The sequence below is a fragment of the Schistocerca piceifrons genome, chromosome 1 (assembly GCF_021461385.2).
Source record: "Schistocerca piceifrons isolate TAMUIC-IGC-003096 chromosome 1, iqSchPice1.1, whole genome shotgun sequence".
Classification (NCBI taxonomy): Eukaryota; Metazoa; Arthropoda; class Insecta; order Orthoptera; family Acrididae; genus Schistocerca; species Schistocerca piceifrons.
This window is the reverse complement of record NC_060138.1, coordinates 495,357,175-495,382,386: the sequence shown is the minus strand read 5'-3', so window position 1 is coordinate 495,382,386 and position 25,212 is coordinate 495,357,175. Positions and strand designations below refer to the sequence as shown.

At 41.8% G+C, this 25,212-nt stretch overlaps 1 protein-coding gene across 1 annotated transcript in view; it reads right to left on the bottom strand.

The window, feature by feature from the left end:
* Window positions 1–25,212, bottom strand: part of LOC124795922 (DDB1- and CUL4-associated factor 1-like) — a 252,209-nt gene that overhangs the window by 190,580 nt on the left and 36,417 nt on the right. Inside the window, exons 4-5 of the mRNA XM_047260006.1 lie at window positions 16,403–16,543; window positions 10,827–10,954 (exon numbers count right to left, since the gene is read on the bottom strand). Of these exons, the coding sequence (XP_047115962.1) occupies window positions 10,827–10,954; window positions 16,403–16,543 (269 nt within the window). The remainder of the gene's footprint in view (window positions 1–10,826; window positions 10,955–16,402; window positions 16,544–25,212) is intronic.

Sequence of the window (25,212 nt, the reverse complement as noted above, 5' to 3'; positions counted from 1 at the left end):
TTTCGTATTATGAAATAATAAATTCGAATTCCACCAAACACCGCATGTTACTTTCCGAAGGATTGAAATCGAGATTGTGATGTGCTTTTGTAAGCCAGTTGTAGCTCGTGTCAAGCGATCTCTCCAGCCGATGCAGTGGATATTCAGATCATAGGACATGTGATGTAGTCAGCCAATAGCAACATCACTGCAAAGTAGCGCGAACACACAAATATGAAAAGGTAATGGTTTAAATTAATATACATATATACATAGCTTTGCTACAAGAAAAGAAAAGCTTTTACGTTTAATATTGGTCACTTAAGATTAATAAGCTGCAAGAGAAGCTAAGCTTTAACATACAATGATCATTTTTGTGTGTGTTACACTTTAAAGATACATCACAACAAATTTGCCAGTAAATTTTTAAACAACGACATAAATGTCTGATCTTCTGGGCTCGAAAATATTCCAAATGGTCACCCTCAAAGACTTTATTTTTGAATGAGAGTCAAAATGCTCTGTGATTTAAGAAATTCATCGGACATTCGCGTGCACAGAGTTCATCTTGCGTAAAAGGAAATTTACTTTGAAAGTAACGCTTTCCAAACAACCATTCGCAATATTTTCCCGCGACCTGTTAGAAATAGAATCATTTCAGCAGTTGCCAGAGCGTGCCAAATAACAGTTGTCGCAGCACTCGCGCAGCTACGATGAAGCAGGAAGCCCGTACATTCGTACATGCAAAACATTAAAAGATCTTACATTATGTCATAAAAGAAACAAGACATTAAAGGACACTCCAAGAGCATGGGAATTTTGTGAACTATATTAAAATGCATCATTCGGCTGAAAGTACACATTCGTATCTCCAGATTCAGATGTAAATTTTCTTGGAGTACCCGTACTGTATAACCTCATGTTTGGTTCTTTATTAAGGCATAATGCCATATGTGCTAGAAGATGAAAACGTGAACTTGAAATGCAGCGAACAGTTGAAACTAGCCAATAGTGTGGAATTAAACACTTAGTTCCAAATAAATTGACTGCCTCAGCAGAAAATATTAGTAAAAGTCAAATTTCTTTAACAAACAGACAAAAATAACTTCATTGTCCTGCAAGGCGATTAACGCTTGACTGCCAGAAAGGTGGAAAGAAAATAAAATCTGAAACTAATTACATATTTTAGCCTTCCACAATCATGTGAATGTATTTGAATTCACTTGATGGCTCCCAGCCACAGAAATCTTTTTTGTTTTCATTTGAAGTGGTAGGACGCCAAAAATTTAAAAATTGACTTTTCAAAAATATCTTCCATTTTGTAGCACACATCTTTCTGAAGAGTCTGATACATAAAACATATATATTTGAGGGAACGTAAGACATGTTATTTGGTCTTAAGTGTGGCAAAGCGCAGTGCCATGCCTCTTCACACAGCATTATTCCATCGCACGTCTCTTGTATTTCGCTCTGTGAAATTCAAAGATGTAATGTTTTGTAATGGAATGGGTGGCATCAAACTATATTCACGCCAGTGGAAATTAAAATGTCCTGTGGTGCCTCTCCTGCTCCCAGTCGGCTGGTTTGACATCCTGCTCCTCTTTATTGACATCCTGCTCCTCATTAAAAAAAATCTTGGAACTAATACTGGTTGGGATTATTTGTAACCGGCAGAACAAGAGCTCTTCAGAAAATTTGCAGTCTTTACTGCCTATTAGCTAATAACTTGCTGATTTGTGTGACATAAAATTAAATATAGGATACATAAAACGAGTAAAGACAAGAGACAAGCAAGACAGTAAACATTTCTTCAATCGTTAAGTCCTAGCTTCTTTTCTCTCTAATCATGCCACAGCTTTATATGGCTTACTTTCCTCTGTGGGAAAGAATCTACTACCTCATCAAAGTTCGTCAACGTTTTGCAACATGAAAAAACGAAATGTCATTGTCTAATACTAGAAAAGCTGTTAATACAAATTGTACCCAAGACTGGTGTGGTTTCTTGATCTGACTACGTGTATTTTGCCACTGCTATATAAAACGAAATAGGCCTGCCCAATATTGCAGCAGTTGTTACACACACCAAATAAACAAGACTGTTTTGGCACAAATGGTCATTTTTATAACACGACGGAATATAATTCACTAAGTACCAATATCAAATGCCTATTAGGCCTCCTACAAGTAAAACGTTTTTTGTGTTAGGAAATAGTTTCACATTTCATTCATACTCTCTAGCTTCTGAAGCATGAGATCGAAAAGTAGTAGTACTAAATTTTTAAATAAATTTCGAATCGTCATATTCTCCCGTAATTTGTGTGAGTCCCTGTTTCTTCTCCTTCCTTGTTCTAACAAACAATCTTATCACTAATTATGTAACTATTCCTGCCAGTGTCAAAACTTATTATCTGGTTAATTTCGTCACCGGTTTAGTTATCGGGTTGGGTTGGGTTGTTTTGGGGAGAAGACCAGACAGCGAGCTCATCGGTCTCATCGAATTAGGGAAGGACGGGGAAGGAAGTTGGCCGTGCCCTTTCAAAGGAACCATCCCGGCATTTGACTAGAGCGATTTAGGGAAATCACGGAAAACCTAAATTAGGATGGCCGGACGCGGGATTGAACCGTCATCCTCCCGAATGTGAGTCCAGTGTGCTACCCACTGCACCACCTCGCTCGGTATCCGGTTGAGCGTTATTACATGTTCGTACAACGCATTTTCCACGCTACTCCCAGAATAGAACTTTAGTGGCTGCTAGGTGGGGACTGTAAAACTGGCCCTTAGCAGTGTAGCTGTCTGGCCAAAAATTTTCTGTCAAAATTTCATTTTCTTGGATACACGGAGGAGGCAATACGCAATCTTTGTTTCCTGTTATTCCTGTTAGTCATTTTTTTCCACTCTGGTAGTCTGAATCAATTGAATTCACTAGTAGTTATAACAATGCTGATCATTTGCAAACCCAGTCAACTACATAAACAGCGACTGGTATTCATCCGTTCGGCTTTATTCCGCTCAGCTCATATAGACCCGTCCCCATTTGTCTGCAAGAAAGTGTAGTTCTAGATGCAACTGGGATTCCTCTGGCAGACATCACGTACACTATGCACACATTCAAAAATCAACTTATGATTCTTTCAGAAATCGACTTAGAATTTGTTCAAAAATGTTCAAAAACCAACATATGAGAAACCGACAGACCAACGTGCTGTGTGCTTGGGGCTATGTGAAACAAGGTCATTTTCCTCAATAATATGAATTTGGCCCCCCCCCCCCTGAAACTATCGCCCGGGGCAGATAACCCGGTTTGCCCCCGCCCCCTTGTTCCGGGCCTGTTGTGCATAAGTGAATCTGGCAGCTTAGGCGCACCAGTAAAATTTTTCTGGATAGCATCTGGCTGCTTGCTGCTATTGCTTATACAGCAAACTGCCACACTTCTGTAGCCAGAAGCAGGAGAAGGTACTACTCATACGAGAATCAACTACCCATGCGGATAAGCTCACTCGCAACCGCTCAAACGAATCTAATGTAAAGCCGTGACGTCACGCCCATCGGAGGCAATTTGTTTTTATGAAACATTGCATAGTCTTCCTAAAGCCTTACACATTTTGCTGTTGGCAGATGCTTGTAAGAGCACTGTGTTTGTTGTATTTGGTGAATTTTCTTTGCAACTTAAATTTTATTTTCGTTTCTTTTTCTCTCGTTCGTTTTTTAATGCTGCAGTATTATTCTGCAGTAGCGAGATACAGTAATATTCTTTGTTAAGAGTATTGGTTCTTACCAGTCAAAGTTACAAAAATTTAACTGAAAACTAAAACAATGAAAAATTCCCGGAATTCTAAAAAAATCCCGGGTTTTTCCCGGTTTTCTCCCGGATGAAAAAATTCCCAGGTTTTTCCCGGATCTCCCGGTTGTCCCGGGTTGTATACACCCTGAATAATGAAAATGACGTAGCAAAGTATTATATTTTAAAAATATATGTTTAAACCAATTAACTGTTTATTAATAATAATTTGTCTTTTGTTTTGATTTAAAAATAAAAAAGAATTTCCATTCATTTGATGACATTCGAGCCTGTAACCTTCTACACAACAAGTTTACATGCTAACCGCTATGCTATGCATATGCTGCGTAAAGTAAGTTATTTGTATGACCATGGTGCCCCAGTAACGTCAATGAATTGCAGCCTTCAAAAATTCAGATTCACTTGATATCATGCAAAGCTTATCTAATGTAAGCCGATTTCTGTGAATGGTGAATCAGATCTCGTGCGGAAGAATCTAGTAGCGTTTCGTCAGTGCCATGTTTGAAACATGTGTATTTCAGCAACATAGTTTGTGTGTGTGTGTGTGTGTGTGTGTGTGTGTGTGTGTGTGTGTTCACAGGAAATCTGACATTTTAGTTGAATAACTCAGAGAATGAAGAAAGGACACACACAACACTTCGTCTTCTAACATGGGCTGAAACCACCGGTTTTTGGTTATGCTGGTTCTTTTCATCTCTACTTTAGTCTAATAGTTGAAACCACTCAAAATAACTGGTGTCTGAAATGACCAATCATCAATTTTTTTATTGCTATTACTTCCAGTAATGTATGTAGTCTTCGAACAATTACTGAAAAATTGTAATGCAAACGAAAGAGTAGGAAGCCATAATCAATATGGTGTTGAGACTGCTGCAGGAAATGGTCTCACTGTCTCCATCAAAGACTCCAAAAGTGATGGATATGGGCGCAGCAACAGCAAGAGTAAAGGTTCGCAAGATGATGACTTCCCTATGTCATCACTTTTGGATGTTACGTATTTTTTCAGCCTGAAGTGACCACAGAATTACGAGTTCATCATTATCCCAAGTTTATAGCACATCAATGAACTTACAGATTTATCAATCAAATTTACCTTCTCTTCCAAGGAACACTGTGGATATTTTCTCCTTATACAATGTTGCATGTTTGTTGTGCCTGGTCACATATTGAATTTTTTAAAAGCAAATGGAGAATTGTACTTACTGGTACTGCATTTCATAAAATACTTCCACTAACTAGGGATGGTAATATTATGTGATACAACCAATGTCCGAGGATGACAGCAAGGAACTACTATATAGACCAGGTGAGGAAAAGTCTCGTACACTGAATTTATGCACTTACCATCCATAGGCCACACAACTACATTTGCCAGGAGTTCCAAGCAAATGATGTGAGAATGAGAAGTATGTGGTGGAATAAGGGGATATACCATAAAAATATATAGATACACCAACCAATGGCACAACAGTTGTGTCTGAGCAGTGGAGGTGCGTCCGGGTATCACTGTCGAAGTGCACTACCTGCGCTTGGCGAAAAGAAGGGCTGCGAAGCTGTGCTCTGACTGTGGTGTGGCGCTAGCGCAAATTGTCATGCGTCCTTTTTACGACACTGCAAAATTGTCATGTTCTCGTGTCACAGAATGGGCAGAAAAGGACAGAAGAAGAAGACAGATGTAGAGAAGAAGCCTTCAGTACCACAACCCAGTAGGAATGCGGATCGAAAGTGCGAAGAGCATCATGTACCTGTCCCCCCTCTGTACATTCAGTGCAGTAGAGGGTCGTGGAAAGAGATATATGATGTTATAGGCAGCTGCTGCAGCGAAGAAGTAGGCGTAGAGTCCCTTGACTCAGACGCCATCGTCCAACTGCAGGCAGCGAGCTCGCTGCCGACCACTGTGCACTGACCAGCGCTTTGGCCACCCACGTTGTCAATCCACCTACTGTGGAGAATACAACTGCGCCGAAACAGCGCGAGAAGCAATCCAAGGCCCTGATCAGGGGGCTGCCTTGGATATGTGACGAGAAGGCAGTTCAAGAAGGACTGTTACGTGCCGGATTCCGGAATGCAACTACTAAGCTGCACAACCGGATGAATAAGAGGCCACTGCTGTACACCAACGCAGTGGGAACTGTGACGGATTGCAGCGACATCTATGGGTTAAAGTAGCTCTTAGGCTTTCCGTGACTACTGAAGCTCTCCCCCTAGGGTTGGACGCTAAGCCCCAGTGCTTCAGGTGCCAAGCCAAAAGGCATGTGGCTAAATACTGCCGAAACTCGGCGCAGTGCGTAAAGTGTGCCAGTGCGCACAACATCCACGCCTGTGACAGAAGAAGAGAAGAGGCGCCAACTCAAACTTGCTGCGGTGGGCCACATGTGGCGAGCTGAAGTGGCTGCCTAACTTTCGCCAGCGACGGCTGCGCTGGAGACAATGTGAATGCTGAGAGGCAACAAAACGCCGCCGCAAGTGCCGCCGAACAAAAACGAAACCGGAAGGAAAGAAGACTACTCCCACTGCCCACAGGTAGCCGGTGTATCACACTAGCGAGAGTGGGGTGGGGGACCGACCGCCGACGATAGCGCAACAGGTGCCGCAAGTGCAGGAGATGCGCGCCGTGCTGGTGGGCGCGGGAGAGGGGACGATTGCAGCCTTCAAAGTCACCATGGACACGGATAGGGCAGCCTTTAAGGCACCCTGACCGCAGAGACAAAGGACGCATGCAACCAGCTGCGGCAATTGACTCGCAGACGGCATAAGACATCTGTGCCGACGCCGCAGGCGAAGAGAAGAAAGCAGCTGCCACTCCCCTGACGGAACCGCCAGCAGAAGGATACACCACAGTGGACACACTGAAGAAGAAGACAGAATGCACCGCAACAATGCCGAAGTCCATAGGCTCCGAGCAGCTCTGCTCTGACAAGTGGGCTACCAAGGTGATCAGGACACACAAGGGCATGGGCTACATCATCCGCAACACGGGGAAGACTCAGCCACGGCCCTCATTGAGCCTGTCAGCACAGCCAACAAGTGAGGAGTGGTGCTGTTACGCGATCACGCATTTCCAAGTGCTTGGCTTTGACACATGCCCACCAGACACCGATGGACAACCTAAACCCTCACCTGCGCCAAGTCACCACTGACACCGCAGCAGGGGCTCTCACAATTCAAACAGCAGCACATGGTGCTGCAGCACCGTCTAGGACTGATCTCTTATGACGAAACTTGGCATGACATGGTATCTGATTGCATGATACCCATTTCTAACTTAACCCATCCTTGCATGACCAACAGCAGTCAGCAAGACATCCACTACTGCTCTTACTAGCCGACCTGACTATCGCAGAGTTGTTTTTTTTTTGGCGCTTGCCTTGGCACTTTTTTCCCTCTGCCCTTCAAACCGCGACCCTTCATTCGACTTTCAACCCAATCTATCCAGATGAGCACGCATAAATGGTTAACCTTAACCATACATATGTAAACAGCGCAGTACCCAAACGATACCTCACTTTAGTGAACACTAACCCTTATGCATAGATGGCAGTAGACCTTTTGTGTTGGTCATCATGCTAGTGTGGGTCTGAAGGGGCTCCAGCTCTTTTTTTTTTTTTGGGGGGGGGGGGGGGGGGGGGTACACCAATTCTGTTCATGTGTGTGCGTCCTATGTTGTCTCTGTATTCCGAATGAGTGTAATACACAATGTCACAAGCGAGGCAGAGTAGAATGTGCTGATCAACCAATGCCCAACTGCCTCACCCTGCCAAGCTCTCATGCTGTTCCTACTCATGTTGAGACATGCAACTGCATAATGAATAATTTTATTCAGAATTACTGAAACTGACAGAATATTACTTTGTAATTCCAGGCCATAATGCCAATGCCGAATGGGCATCCTGTTTCATGAATGCCCAATTAACAAAGGAAAGCAATAAATTGCAAATCAACACAATAACAAAGATATTGTAGTCTGATTGAAATGAAAGTTATTGAACATATCTCCACTTTGTGTGTCAGAAGAATGTACAACTGTTTACTTAGCTTACTGCAGAACTTTTAGCTTATTTTGAGATAAGATTATCTTAGGAAGAAGACAGCAAATTTAGAAGACTGCCAAATTATAAGGACATTTACTGACTGTTTTTTAGGTTAAGTATGGTTAAGGTCGGTCTTGCAAGAAAACTAACTGTAACTGATTACTAATAAAGACTGAAAATACACAACTGACTATTTCTATTTACAGTAAACAGTCCACCCTTTAGGGCAAAACGTCCGGCCAAATATAACACCGAGTCTGGCTTTTCTGTTTTTAAGACCTGGCAATCCTGCGTGTCACACACCAACAGGTACATTATTGTCTCTCCAATGCTGTACTGACTTATGTCGTGTGTAGCTTTTAACTGCAGGCACTGGTATTAAAAGAATAGTGTTCGTTAGATACCCAATTTATATAAGAGTTCAATATTTCCAAGCAATGGGAATTTTATGAACACACATCGTTCACTTTAAACAGTTTTATGTAAAAACCAAATATTTTAGCACTGCTGCTGTCTCAAATTGGTATGCCTATTATGTGTGTTATAATAAAGATCAAACAAATACTGAAAAAGACCGGTTATTCTGAGCTAAAACACTGGTATAAGTTATAATAAGTTGGTTTCTCCCATTCCTACATCAGCTCCAGACAATGGCACAGCGCGATAGTGAATAAACTTCTCCACCTCTTGTAGCAGAGCACTTGTTCTTTGGATGTTGCAGCAGGAACAGAGAGAAGTGTTCAAGAATGCACGCAAGCCAAAACATATTTAATATCTTTTTAAGAGCTGTCACTCACTTTCTTTTGATCGATGACGTCACAGTCAGACACATAGTCTGTCATGAGTTATGAGAGCGGTTCACCTATCACTGTAATTGAAGCCATGCATCAAACCCTGTGGTCGTGTAAAATGAATAAGAACTACCGCTAAGCTGTTTATGTCTTTTAGTAGCTTGGTAAGATTATAGTTCTCTTCCAGCATCATTCATTGCAACAAAGCAACGGGGTCCGAGAGAATGGTCAAGTGGCACAGCATAGGTGGACCGTGCAGATAATAAAGTTTGAGAAATGTGACCAGCAATTACTTTTAAGGTATATTTATATACACATATTCTGCATAACAGAGCATGCTTTAAGTACACAACAACATGGAACACCTCATTTGGTTTAGTCCTGTGCAAGACTGGTCATCACACCTCAAGACTGGTAATCACACCCCAACCTTCCAGCAACAATTGAAGCTGTGACAATTACCTATGAGCATTATGTGATCAGAAGATTGGGCAAGTGAGAAAGTTACAAAGAACGCAGGCATAGCTTAATTACAACTCCACTCCCACAGACGCATAAATCAAGTGAGTATATTCTATTAATGAAAACAATACCAGTTAGTGTCATATGTTATTTTTCGCACCTGACAATTGTGTTTGCAATTTAAAAAAAAAAAGACAGAAATCGAATATATGCAGCAGTTCAAGATGGTGTGAATTTCAACAATGGAAGTTTTGCAGAGGTGTTATTATATTCCAGAATGGTACAGATTATTTTAAGTCGTGCAAAATTTTATTACTGTAAGCATCTTTGTATTACAAGCATGGTTTTTATTATTTCTTCAGTTCTCTTAAACCTGTTTCTCAGGATTAAATGCCAAAACACACAATTTCTCTAGTGTCAGCTAAGTGAGAGACTATTAGAGAAACAAAGGAAAGGCAACCACTCACCTTTAGCACACTGATGTGTGGCACATATTCACTTATAACAGAACACAGTATTAACTAAGTTTTGAAGCCCAGCTCCTCTTCTGGCAGAAAGTACATACATTCACACACAGAACCACAGACACACAAACGCACACTACTGTGCCCATGGTGACACTGACTATTAGACAACAGTTGCCTGGGCTGATTGATGTGAATGTGTGTACCTTCTGCCAGAAGAACCACCACACTTCAAAAGCTAGATAATGCTGTATTCTGTTATGTGTGTCTATGTGCCACACATCAGTCTGCTAAAGGTGAGTGGCTGCCTTTAATTGGTTTTATGTATTGTTCTCTCCAGGAATTTTCATTAGTATTAGACAATTTATGGCATCACAGGAACAATAAGTTTCCTCCCATACAAACAAGTAATAAGAAATGCAAGACTGCAGAAAAATAGTGGTGTTCATTGCGTGTGCTGCCTGGAAGCCTTTGTAGTCAATTTCAATTGCAAATTTGTATTCATAAGTCACAATGTCACCAATACACATTCTGTGCAAGGTTGAATCCTCAGGAGCAAAAATCAGTAATTGTAATAATAATATGTTGTCCTTCCTTGCACACCTGTCACTTGCAGTGAACTAACATTAAAAAGGTTCCAAATACTATGCAGTACCCTTTGCAGAGCAAAAATATTTTTTGTGCTGTATCACTGGATACAGAATTTTTATTCCAATGAAAACACTGAAGTGCATTGATAAACATCTGTTATACAGTCCCATGGCACTTTAGTGAATTATTTGTTGTTTAACTTGTTGTTTAACTATGTGCATGCACACCTCCAGCAAAAACCCACCTTACATTAAACTTACTGATATTTAGAGGTGCTTGTCATTTCTATTTCATTGTGGACTGCTCCTTGCACCCCTTTCTGACCAAATGGAAACTCTGACTACTGGTACTGTAAATATGTGGTAATGGCGGCACAGTTTATGACTGTCATACTCGGTTTCTTTTTATGTGTTACTGGTATTTAAGCACTGCTGCACTAGACTCTTTTACTTTAGAGACTACACTACCTATTTGTGTGTTCTGTTAATGTTTGAAATAGTTCTCAACTCACCTCTTACATACAACACCATCTAATGACACAAATACTATGTAAATATGTCCATTGACCAAGAGTATCAGGAGCTCACTCCCACAAAATCAAATAATTTATTTTTCCTTGCAATGGAAGCAGGAAAATCAACACAATTAGTTAAATGAAACTCATAATAAATTAATTTCTCAATACACCCAAAGAAAATTTCTACATACCTGAAGTTTGCTGCAATATCCTGTACTTCCATTGATGAGGCAAGTAAACCTATAGCATAGCTTTGTAATGGTTCTACAGCTTTTTCTGCCCAAGTAAAAAGCCTCAGGATTGTAGCCTCCATTTCAGGCTGAAAAAAAAAAAGAAGGAACACTTAGCTATCTTAAACTTAGCTATCCTAATCATTGTTTTGCACTCAAAAATAGGTCACTAATTTACATGTCACTAAGGAAAGCAACTGAATCTTAAGGAGACAAAATAAATTTTGTGACTTGCATTTAAACAACAGACTTACATACATTTACAAAGACCTGTTGCAACTGTTGTTCCAACTGTAACATTTATTAAATACAGTCTCTTAATTTCTTACACTACCTGTTTTCTTCCCCCCCCCCCCCCCCCCCCCCCCCATCCCCCATGAACCATAGACCTTGCTGTTGGTGGGGAGGCTTGCGTGGCTCAGTGATGCAGATAGTCTTACTGTAGGTGCAACCATAACGGAGGGGTATCTGTTTAGAGGCCAGACAAACGTATGGTTCCTGAAGAGGGGCAACAGCCTCTTCAGTAGTTGCAGGGGAGACAATGTGGATGATTGACTGATCTGGCCTTGTAACACTAACCAATACGGCCTTTCTGTGTTGGTACTGCGAACGGCTGAAAGCAAGGGGAAACTATGGCCGTAATATTTCCCAAGGGCATGCAGCTTTACTGTATGGATAAATGATGATGGTGTCCTCTTGGGTAAAATATTCCGGAGGTAAAATAGTCCCCCATTTGGATCAACGGGCGTGGACTACTCAAGAGGACGTTGTTATCAGGAGAAAGAAAACTGGTGTTATACAGATCGGAGTGTGGAATGTCAGATCCCTTAATCAGGCAGGTAGGTTAGAAAATTTAAAAAGTGAAATTGATAGGTTAAAGTTAGATACAGTGGGAATTAGTGAAGTTCGGTGGCAGGAGGAACAAGACTTTTGATCAGGTGAAAACAGGGTTATAAATACAAAATCAAATAGGGGTAATGCAGGAGTAGGTTTAATAATGAATAAAAAATAGGAGTTTGGGTAAGCTACTACAAACAGTATAGTGAATGCATTATTGTGGCCAAGATAGACACGAAGCCCGCACCTACGACAGTAGTACAAGTCTATATGCCAACTAGCTCTGCAGATGATGAAGAAATTGAAGAAATGTATGATGAGATAAAAGAAATTATTCAGATAGTGAAGGGAGACGAAAATTTAATAGTCATGGGTGACTGGAACTCGACAGTAGGAAAAGGAAGAGAAGGAAACGTAGTAGATGAATATGGACTGGGGATAAGAAATGAAAGAGGAAGTCGCCTGATAGAATTTTGCACAGAGCACAACTTAATCATAGCTAACACTTGGTTCAAGAATCATAAAAGAAGGTTGTATACATGGAAAAAGCCTGGAGATACTGACAGGTTTCACATAGATTATATAATGGTCAGACAGAGATTTACAGAGATTTAGAAACCAGGTTTTAAATTGTAAGACATTTCCAGGGGCAGATGTGGACTCTGACCACAATCTATTGGTTATGAACTGTAGATTAAAACTGAAGAAACTGCAGTAAGGTGGGAACTTAAGGAGATGGGACCTGGATAAACTGACTAAACCAGAGGTTATACAAAGTTTCAGGGAGAGCATAAGGGAACAATTGACAATAACGGGGGAAAGAAATACAGTAGAAGAAGAATGGGTAGCTTTGAGGGATGAAGTAGTGAAGGCAGCAAAGGATCAAGTAGGTAAAAAGATGAGAGCTAGTAGAAATCCTTGCATGACAGAAGAAATATTGAATTTAATTGATGAAAGGAGAAAATATAAAAATGCAGTAAATGAAGCAGGCAAAAAGGAATACAAACGTCTCCAAAATGAGATCGACAGGAAGTGCAAAATGGCTAAGCAGGGATGGCTGGAGGACAAATGTAAGGATGTAGAGGCTTATCTCACTAGGGGTAAGATAGATACTGCCCACAGGAAAATTAAAGAGACCTTTGGAGAAAAGAGAACCACTTGTATGAATATCAAGAGCTCAGACGGAAACCCAGTTCTAAGCACAGAAGGGAAAGCAGAAAGGTGGAAGGAGTATATAGAGGGTCTATACAAGGGTGATGTACTTGAGGGCAATGTTATAGAAAGGGAAGAGGATGTAGATGAAGACAAAATGGGAGATATAATACTGCGTGAAGAGGTTGATCGAGCACTGAAAGACCTAAGTCGAAACAAGGCCCCGGGAATAGACAACATTCCATTAGAACTACTGACAGCCTTGGGAGAGCCAGTCCTGACAAAACTTTACAATCTGGTGAGCAAAATGTATGAGACAGGTGAAATACCCTCAGACATCAAGAAGAATATAATAACTCCAATCCCAAGAAAGCAGGCGTGACAGATGTGAAAATTACCATGAGTTTAATAAGTCACAGCTGACCTCAGGGAAGATCAGTTTGGATTTCGTAGAAATATGGTAACACATGAGGCAATACTGACCCTATGACTTATGTTAGAAGTTAGATTAAGAAAAGGCAAACCTACGTTTCTAACATTTGTAGACTTAGAGAAAGCTTTTGACATGTTGACTGGAATACTCTCTTTCAAATTCTGAAGGTGTCAAGGGTAAAATACAGGGAGCGAAAGGCTGTTTACAATTTGTACAGAAACCAGATGGCAGTTACAAGAGTCGAGAGACATGAAAGGGAAGCAGTGGTTGGGAAGGGAGTGAGACAGGGTTGTAGCCTCTCCCCAATGTTATTCAATCTGTATATTGAGCAAGCAGTGAAGGAAACAAAAGAAACATTTGGAGTAGGTATTACAATCCATGGAGAAGAAATAAAAACTTTAAGGTTTGCTGATGACATTGTAATTCTGTCAGACACAGCAAAGGACTTGGAAGAGCAGTTGAACGGAATTGACAGTGTCTTGAAAGGAGGATAAGTCAAGTGATACTGAGGGAATTGGATTAGGAAATGAGACACTTAAAGTAGTAAAGGAGTTTTGCTATTTGGGGAGCAAAATAACTGATGATGGTCGAAGTAGAGAGGATATAAAATGCAGACTGGCAATGGCAAGGAAAGCGTTTCTAAAGAAGAGAAATTTGTTAACATCGAGTATAGATTCAAGTGTCAGGAAGTCATTTCTGAAAGTATTTGTACGGAGTGTAGCCATGTATGGAAGTGAAACATGGACGATAAATAGTTTGGACATGAAGAGAATCGAAGCTTTCGAAATATGGTGCTACAGAAGATTGCTGAAGATTAGATGCGTAGATCACATAACCAATGATGAGGTATTGAATAGGATTGGGGAGAAGAGGAGTTTGTGGCACAACTTGACTAGAAGAAGGGATCGGTTGGTAGGACATGTTCTGAGGCATCAAGGGCTCACCAATCTAGTATTGGGGGGCAGTGTGGAGGGTAAAAATCGTAGAGGGAGACCAAGAGATGAATACACTAAGCAGATTCAGAAGGATGTAGGCTGCAGTACGTACTGGGAGATGAAGAAGCTTGCACAGGATTGAGTTGTGTGATGTGTTTTGCAGAGAGAGATTAGGACAAAAAATACTCTGTGGTGGTGCCAGTGTATTCTCTGTCTCTGTCCCTGTCCCATACCACCCAGCAATTGTCTACTCCGGTAACTGGCAACCCTCGGGTAATCACCACAGTAGTGTACAGTTTGTGCCTCTGACTCTCCCTAGCACAACTTATATGCTCAGTAAGCTAACACATGTTAACGTGATACATGTGGTGTTTGCATTATGCCCATAATGAACACTAACTGGGCTAAGTATCTTTTACTATACATAATTAACATAAAAATCAGTGGTAAATGTTCTATGCGCACTCCAGTGTGCACATATGGACATAAGTTGCAAAATAACGCTATTGGCTGGAGTGTCACGTGGTACACCACTATGCATTGTTCCACCACCAATCTTCTGAAATGCACACCACTGTAAGAGTCAGACCCAATGTTGAGCAGTATATTGCATATGTTAGATCTTAAACAGCAATCATATACAACTACAAAGTAACCTGCTTACCTTCAAACCTTAAAAATTTCATGAGTGGTTCAGAATAGCAGCACAAGGTTTTAAGAATTGATAGTGCACACCGAGAATAGTCTTTTACTACTAAGGTATTTACACTGCCACAGATTTTTCAATGACACTATATATATTTCTTAAACATAACTCAATAGCCCTTGGAAATAAGATGGTTTACATGATATTTTCACAGTTTGCAGTGGCATTTATCGTGAAAAGAAGGGAGAGTGTGGGCCCATGTACATCTGGATGCGAAGAATAACAATTCAGTGCCTCTTCTACCTCATTAATCTATGCATTAACTTTTGTACTGACCTAAGGCAATGCAGAAGGCGTAGTTTGAGGAGTAACGTATCACTTTGAAAAAAGTGATGTGGCTGTCTCTCCAATCGAAGAAGGACGGTCATGACCTTGAGTAAGCACTCACATTACTTCAGTAAATAAGTGATTGTTTTGGGCCACATATTGTGTGGTAAATTTAGTTTCTTTTGTGCCTGTCATGAGAGTGAACGTGGACACAGCTTATCTGCAAGGCAGGAGCTATGGGCATCTGGGTTCCTGCAATGGGAGACACCTGCTCATCAGGACAGTTATTCAACGAAATGCCGTTCCTCCTTGGACATTAGCTGCACATCACGTAACCTCACCATGCAAGATAATGGTCATGATGTCACTTGTCACGTCAGACTCATGGAAGACAGATCTAAATGACAAAGGTGTATATGTACTGTGAGCTTTGTTAAAGCTTTGCTATAGTAATATCCAACATGAAATGTAATAACAGAGGTAAAATTCATGCACGATAAAGAAGCAGCATGTGAATTTATTACGTAGTGAATGACGTTGTGAGACTTCCAGATGGTACTGACTTCACATCTTTGAGAATGGAGTCCGCTGCCTCAAGGTACAGCAACATGGTTCAGTCAAACATATAATAGAGATGGTGACCACAAAATCTTGTAGCCTACATAGTCCATCCCAACACAGTGTTTGAACAACAGTAGGTGCATTACATTCTATGTTCTGAAGAAAAAGCGATCATTACTGCCTTAACTGCACAGGAAGTGTTGAAAATGTGACACACTATTTAAAAAAAAAAGGGGGGGGGGCGGGAATACGTCTGCTTCGAGTCACAGATACACTATTCAATATTATAATCCAGCAGTTGGTTCTTCTCCTGATGACAACGATGTGTTGTATCTGCCAGGCATGACTATTTAGCTGCACTAGTCTGAGTCCCTCCATATAGCCCTGTTCCTGCCTCAGATGGTTTTTCCTTATTTTCACAATTGAATAACTCAGCAGGGAGGATTGCAATTTAATAAGGATAAAAACTTCTAAAAGTGTAAGGTTAATAACATAACCCAAATGTCAGAGGAAAGTTTAATACGAAAAAAACAACAAGAAGTAAAAAAAAAAAAAAAAAGAGAATGCTATATGAGAAGCAGACATGAAGAAAGGAATACTAAATTCTATGCAATAATAATTACTCAAGCTATTTGTTCATTCTTACCAGCTGAAATACAACAGCAGTGTCCAGGCCAGGCATAATGTCCAACATTAGCCGGCATGCTGCAATATTGAGTTTCCTTGAATCTTTCGATGAGTTTGGCATTCGTGGGTAATAATTATCACGTAAATAGTCATTCACCAACTGAAAAAGTTCATTAATAAATAAATCACAGGGATAGATGACACAACAGTTGCTATAACAACGTTGATAATATTTCTAATTAAAGACTAACAACTGGAAGCTAAACCAAATGAAAGGCACTTTAAGTTCAGGCTGGGATTTGACTGCAATTTCTCCTACATAGGTATTCAGTGTCCAGATCCTTTCTACCAAACTTAGAGATCACTGTAATCAACTAACACCAAACCACCTAACTTGGTTGTTGGCACCTACTCCATAGCGTTCATATTTTCAATGAATACTAATGCATATGTCCCTGAGAATGAGACTTTTATTCTGAATGTTAAATGTTTCTGAGTGTTAAATGTTTCTGAAAACAAATGGGCATTTTCCTTCATTTTCCCTTTTTTCCTCCTATTTCCCAGAAACTGGGAAACATGGTCCCACCTGCCCCATTCTGCACCTTTAAATGCATTATGGAAGGATGTGGACACAGTGTTTCTTTTAAAATTTGTAATATGTGGTTCTCCAGTTTTTTCTAATCAGCATTTATTTTTTGCTATTTTGGAATTAGATGATATATACTACATTTTTGGCATGTTTGTTTATTTTGACTCATTCCGCCACTTCTTCTCACTTAAAACGTTCTTTCAGGACGTCCACTATTACTCAGTTCCCCACCTTACAGTGTCTACAATTTTACTACTAAGATAAAAGTTGATCTGACTTGGTTCCTACATCATTACAATCATTCTAATGAGTTACTTGTTTTGTAAAAAGAACCACCTTTTCCTGCTGCCACTTAATTTATTTATATCTTAGATGCCACCACGTCAGAATGCAAAGTTGTGCTTGTATGTCAGTAATAAAGTGGTAGTGCGACCTCCAGACCAGATAAGAGGAAACACACAGATCAGCAAATCGTAAGTAATTACTTTTTTACAAAAAAAATCACAATGTGAACTGTTTAATAATCTAAAAATAACAAAACTGTATCATTTTAGATCCAACTGATGATGCCTTAAAACAAGAAAAAGGCGAAACGTGTCTGGGATAAATAAAGTGGCAGCAGGAAAAGGTGGTTTTATTTACAAAACTATTATTTCTATGCTTGCTGCAGAGGATTGCCACACAAACAAACCTTTTATTCAAATAAGTGATCATCCATCAAAATACACATGGATTGTGCATTTTTTAATGTGCACTCAATTAACATTACTTTTGTTGAACAAACAGAATGAGTAATTAGGCACATTACTATAAATAACCAGTAGACCAACATAAAGAAATGACTTAAGTTTCTTATCATCAGCACCCATTTGTGAACTCTATGCAAGTGCAGACTACAGAGTCTCATCAGTTCCCACAAGGGCTCCATAGCATGCAGTACTGCCCACTGCTACCAAACAACTAGCAAATCCTTATTCCGCAGCTATGTAGATACCCAGAAACAGTTATGCATATTGCTACAATCAAGCAGTTGCATAAGGGATTACCAGAAATTTGGTCCCATGTGAGTCTTTGTTGTCCAGTACAAATTTACTATGTGGCTTACGGCCAAGTGGCAGACCACAAATATCAGGGTTTCACTCCGCAATTGGTTCTGGCACTTTTTCTGTCACTTATTGCTTATTTCACCTCTGGCAATGATTTGTTGATGTGAATAATGCCAAGCTGAACCTAGGTTCAGAGTTCATGCTGTATTATAGATCACTGTAAAGCTGGGTACATTACATCTACATCTACATCCACATCCATACTCCGCAAGCCACCTGACGGTGTGTGGCGGAGGGTACTTTGAGTACCTCTGTTGGTTCTCCATTCTATTCCAGTTTCGTATTGTTTGTGGAAAGAAAGATTGTTGGTATGCCTCTGTGTGGGCTCTAATCTCTCTGATTTTGTTATGTCCTAGCCAGTAATGCCACCCGAGCCCGCTGCCCAAAGGTTGGCAGCATCAAAGTCCGGACGCCGTCCGCATAAGCAGCGCCAGCGAGACAGCAAATCGCCGCAAGTCTGCGCGCGCCACCGCTGGCTTCTGGCTTTTTAAGCGCTGGAGTCGCGAGCGCTAGGACAGTTCCGTATTCGCCGCTCAGTTGTATACTCGCCACCGAATTGTGTACTTGCTAGTCAGTTGTGTGTTCATCGCGGCAGAGTTGTTGTTTGTCGTCAGCCGACGCTGACCTAGCCGCTCCGACTCGAACTAGACAGATTTCTGTAGACACCGAGTTCACTACTGTGTTACTGTATCTTCATTAATAAAGATAAGTACCGACTTTTATTTAATATGAGTGTTTGGGCTTTCATCTTTCTGTTCACTGTTCCAGCGGACCGGTCGGCCCGCTATTAAAAGTGTGGCGGTGACTTCGTAAGCCATTTCTACAGCCAAGTGTTTGTCGCTACGAACACCGCCACAAAAGATTTTATCCTCATGGTCTCTTCGCGAGATATACGTAGGAGGGAGCAATATACTGCTTGACTCCTCAGTGAAGCTACTGAGCATCTCTCCTGCAAAGTCTTCCACTGGAGTTTATCTATCATCCCCATAACGCTTTCACAATTACTAAATGATCCTGTAACGAAGCGCTTCCTCTCCGTTGGCTCTTCTCTATCTCTTCTATCAACCCTATCTGGTACGGATCCTACACTGGTGAGCAATATTCAAGCAGTGGGCGAACAAATGTACTGTAACCTACTTCCTTTATTTTTGAATTGCATTTCCTTAGGATTCTTCCAATGAATCTCAGTCTGGCATCTGCTTTACCTATTAGTTCAAAGGTTGGAGGAAGACAAAGGCATACCACCACTAATACAATCAGGACTAGTAAAACACTATGAATTCTACTCATCCTTCACACTGGGCCAGGTTTTCCTCATACTTCTACTTAATCTATATAGCAAAGGCACAGAGCATTGCTTATCTTGTATTATGACCTGAAAAGCCACTATCAGTCCCCTGAATGTTTTCAGTCACAGAAAAGTAATTCTGAAATTGACATTACAACCTGAAGAAATAGAATATAACTACAGAGTGGCAAAGACAAGTGCCAGACCCAACTAATACACCGGATATTTACAAATATCTTCTTGTAACAGTTACTACATTGAAAAGATGAATGGTAAAAAATTAGGTACACTGCTACCATCCATGCCTCAAGAGTTCAGTCAAATATCATCCAAAACAGACTCAACATAACTGAGGAGTTAATGAAATAGAACACATTATGCCTATAGTCTGATATAAATTGGCCAACTTCTGCCATTGCCATGACAAGTATTACCTGCAGGCAACAGTCATAACACTTTGCTCTCCACAGCAATAGAAAGCTACAGTACTTTAAAGTCTATATCTGCCACAAAAATATTGAAATTCATGCTTGGTACGTATCTCATAAGTGTCTTCCTTTTGTTCCTCTTTCGACTATTTTCATCACATGCTGTGATGTATGCAAAAATAAATGTTGCACCGGCCTCCTACTACAATTGCTCACTGAGAACTGGTAGGCACACTGCTTTGCACAGCGGATATGGCAAAACAGTGGGACCTGACAATGACAGTACAATTACCACTGGTGTAATGCTGGTGGGAAAGGCCAGCCCTCTAGCCCTCAAATGCCACCTACTTTACATCAGACCAAAGTACCTCAAAATTCATGAACGTATCAGCTACTGTAATAATTAAAAATTATAAAATAATACACCAAACACTGGAATAATGACATTATGAAATGCATAGACTGCTGCTCACCATACAGTGTAGATATCGAGTTGCAGACAGGCACAACATACAAACTGCTAAACATGTGAGCTTTCAACTACAGTAGACAACACACACATTCACACAAGCACAACTCATTGTGTGTGTGTGAAACATTCCACGTGGGAAAAATAAAAATATATATAAAAAACAAAGATGCTGCGACTTACCAAACGAGAAAGCGCTGGTAGATAGACAATAAAAATACACAAACGCACACACAAATTTCGAGCTTTCGCAACCAATGGTTGCCTCATCAGGAAAGAGGGAAGGAGAGGGAAAGACAAAAGGATGTAGGTTTTAAGGGAGAGAGTAAGGAGTCATTCCAATCCCGGGAGCAGAAAGACTTACCTTAGGGGAAGAAAAGGACAGGTATACACTCGCACACACACACACACACACACACACACACATATATCCGTCCGCACATGCACAGACACAAGCAGACATTTGTAAAGGCAAAGAGTTTGGGCAGAGATGTCAGTTGAGGCGGAGGTACATAGGCAAAGATGACAGGTGAGGTATGAGTGGCGGCAACTTGAAATTAGCGGAGGTTGAGGCCTGGTGGGTAACAAGAAGAGAGGATACACTGAAGGGCAAGTTCCCATCTCCGGAGTTCTTACAGGTTGGTGTTAGTGGGAAGTATCCAGATAAGCCGGACTGTGTAACACTGTGCCAAGATGTGCTGGCCGTGGCATGTTTAGCCACAGGGTGATCCTCATTACCAACAAACACTGTCTGCCTGTGTCCATTCATGCGAATGGACAGTTTGTTGCTGGTCATTCCCACATAGGAAGCTTCACAGTGTAGGCAGGTCAGTTGGTAAATCACTTGGGTGCTTTCACACGTGGCTCTGCCTTTGATCGTGTACACCTTGCGGGTTGCAGGACTGGAGTAGGTGGTAGTGGGAGGGTGCATGGGACAGGTTTTACACTGGGGGCGGTTACAAGGGTAGGAGCCAGAGGGTAGGGAAGGTGGTTTGGGGATTTCATAGGGATGAACTAAGAGGTTACGAAGGTTAGGCGGACGGCGGAAAGACACTCTTGGTGGAGTGGGGAGGATTTCATGAAGGATGGATCTCATTTCCGGACAGGATTTGAGGAAGTCGTATCCCCGCTGGAGAGCCACATTCAGAGTCTGATCCAGTCCCGGAAAGTATCCTGTCACAAGTGGGGCACTTTTAGGGTTCTTCTGTGGGAGGTTCAGGGTTTGAGGGGATGAGGAAGAAGCTCTGGTTATTTGCTTCTGTACCAGGTCAGGAAGGTAGTTGCGGGACGCGAAAGCTGTTTCCAGGTTGTTGGTGTAATGTTTCAGGGATTCTGGACTGGAGCAGATTCGTTTGCCACGAAGACCTAGGCTGTAGGGAAGGGACCGTAAATGTAAATACCGTCAACTCCTATCCTTAATAAAAGTCCTCAATCTTTCCTCTCATTGCACACAGACCCAGTCTCTCCCATCTACTCAATCTCCCCCCAAAACCCCAAAATTCCAATCAACACAGTCTGCAACCACAACACCCTAATTCAGTAGTTAACTTTTCCTCCAAACCTCTCTCCAAATCCAAAACCTCTGTCCTATCCAAAGGCCTCACCTTCAGCCCCACTCCCAGATTCAACCAAACAGCCCTCGTCAAAGATTTACTGTCCTACACTCGTACTCTCTGCTGGAAATATCACTTTGCCACGAAGAAAAATGATCCTAATCCTACTCCTAATGATCCAACTTCCCAAGACACTATCCAAATTGAACCCTGCCTGGAACAGTTCCGTCCTCCGTCACAGTGGGACCCACCTCCTCTTCCTCAAAATCACCCTCTCCAAACCTTCCAGGAATTTCTGACTTCCAGCCTTGCCTCTCAATCCTTCTTAAAAAACCTTAATCCTACTCCCAACATCACCACTGCCGAAGCCCAGGCTATCCGTGATCTGATTGCTGATCGATCCATCGTCATTCTTCCGGCGGACAAAGGTTCCACGACCGTGGTACTTGATCGTCGGGAGTATGTGGCTGAGGGACTGCGTCAGCTTTCAGACAACACTATATACAAAGTTTGCCAAGGTAATCCCATTCCTGATGTCCAGGCGGAGCTTCAAGGAATCCTCAGAACCTTAGGCCCCCTAAAAAACCTTTCACCTGACTCCATCAACCTCCTGACCCCACCGACACCCCGCACCCCTACCTTCTTCCTAAAATTCACAAACCCAATCATCCCGGCCGCCCCATTGTAGTTGGTTACCAAGCACCCACAGAACGTATCTCTGCCTACGTAGATCAACACCTTCAACCCATTACATGCAGTCTCCCATCCTTCATCAAAGACACCAACCGCTTTCTCGAACGCCTGGAATCCTTACCCAATCTGTTACCCCCGGAAACCATCCTTGTAACCATTGATGCCATTTCCTTATACACAAATATCCCGCACGTCCAGGGCCTCGCTGTGATGGAGCACTTCCTTTCACGCCGATCACCTGCCACCCTACCTAAAACCTCTTTCCTCATTACCTTCACTTTTGAAGGCCAGACATACCAACAATTAAAGGGAACAGCCATGGGTACCAGGATGGCCCCCTCATACGCCAACCTATTCATGGGTCACTTACAGGAAGCCTTCTTGGTTACCCAGGCCTGCCAACCCAAAATTTGGTACAGATTTATTGATGACATCTTCATGATCTGGACTCACAGTGAAGAAGAACTCCAGAATTTCCTCTCCAACCTCCACTCTTTTGGTTCCATCAGAATCACCTGGTCCTACTCCAAATCCCATGCCACTTTCCTTGACGTTGACCTCCATCTGTCCAATGGCCAGCTTCACACGTCCTTGCACATGAAACCCACCAACAAGCAACAGTATCTCCATTATGACAGCTGCCACCCATTCCACATCAAACGGTCCCTTCCCTACAGCCTAGGTCTTCGTGGCAAACGAATCTGCTCCAGTCCGGAATCCCTGAAACATTACACCAACAACCTGGAAACAGCTTTCGCATCCCGCAACTACCCTCCCGACCTGGTACAGAAGCAAATAACCAGAGCCACTTCCTCATCCCCTCAAACCCTGAACCTCCCACAGAAGAACCCCAAAAGTGCCCCACTTGCAGCAGGATACCTTCCGGGACTGGATCAGACTCTGAATGTGGCTCTCCAGCAGGGATACGACTTCCTCAAATCCTGCCTGGAAATGAGATCCATCCTTCATGAAATCCTCCCCACTCTACCAAGAGTGTCTTTTTGCCGTCCGCCTAACCTTCATAACCTTTTAGTTCATCCCTATGAAATCCCCAAATCACCTTCCGTACCCTCTGGCTCCTACCCTTGTAACCGCCCCCGGTGTAAAACCTGTCCCATGCACCCTCCCACTACCACCTACTCCAGTCCTGTAACCCGCAAGGTGTACATGATCAAAGGCAGAGCCACGTGTGAAAGCACCCACGTGATTTACCAACTGACCTGCCTACACTGTGGAGCTTTCTATGTGGGAATGACCAGCAACAAACTGTCCATTTGCATGAATGGACACAGGCAGACAGTGTTTGTTGGTAATGAGGATCACCCTGTGGCTAAACATGCCACGGCCAGCACATCTTGGCACAGTGTTACACAGTCCGGCTTATCTGGATACTTCCCACTAACACCAACCTGTAAGAACTCCGGAGATGGGAACTTGCCTTTCAGTATATCCTCTCTTCTCGTTACCCACCAGGCCTGAACCTCCACTAATTTCAAGTTGCCGCCGCTCATACCTCACCTGTCATTCAACAACATCTTTGCCTCTGTACTTCCGCCTCGACTGACATCTCTGCCCAAACTCTTTGCCTTTAAAAATGTCTGCTTGTGTCTGTGTATGTGCGGATGGATGTGTGTGTGTGCGCGCGCGCGCGCGCGCGCGTGTATACCTGTCCTTTTTTCCCCCCTAAGGTAAGTCTTTCCGCTCCCAGGATTGGAATGACTCCTTACCCTCTCCCTTAAAACCCACATCCTTTCATCTTTCCCTCTCCTTCCCTCTTTCCTGATGAAGCAACAGTTTGTTGCGAAAGCTTGAATTTTGTGTGTATGTTTGTGTGTCTGTCGACCTGCCAGCACTTTCATTTGGTAAGTCACATCATCTTTGTTTTTAGATATATTTTTCCTACGTGGAATGTTTCCCTCTATATGCTTTAGAAGAAGGCCCTTTGGCTCACTTGTTTAGCAGTCTTTCTGTTGTGCCTGCCTGCACCCACTATATGGTGAGTACAATAATATACCACCATAGACAGTGCAAGGCTTCACATTAAAACATTTTGCCTCTTACCAAATTGTTGATCTTGTGATTTACTGGTGGTAGCTACTACCTTGCATTTCAAGCCCACCAGCTAAACTCACTGCAAAAAATTAGTTTTAACTTGTGACCCTTTTGTGTAATTTATCTAAGCACTGGCAAGTAGTGCAAATTTAAATAAAATACAAGTTGAAATAGCAGAGAATGTTAATAAAAGTATACAAAGGGATACATTCTTTTGAATAATTGATGTAGGCAAGGATTTATGCTTCGATCAGCTGAAAGTCCTACAAATATGCATTTCTGTATTAAATAAAATTACAATAACCAAATGCAGTGAGGACTGCATGATTCCATGTTTAATGTGGCAGCAAATTTCCCAGATAATAACGAACCCTTTAACATAAAAACCCAAGTTATCTCATTTTTATTATTTTGACTGAACTTAGAATCCCAAATACACTCATTACAACTTAAGAAAAGACCTTCGAAGAAATAAAACCTCACTTATATCCATTTCAGCACTGATAGTTTAGTGTTCAGGTGTTATAAGAGCATCTGGTCCTACATTTGTATCTTGGCTATTGTGTTTTGGCTGAGGTGATTGCCACTAGATGTTGTCTTTACTGTGTGCGACTTTAGATACTCGACAACAAACCAGGTTCTTTCAGCCCC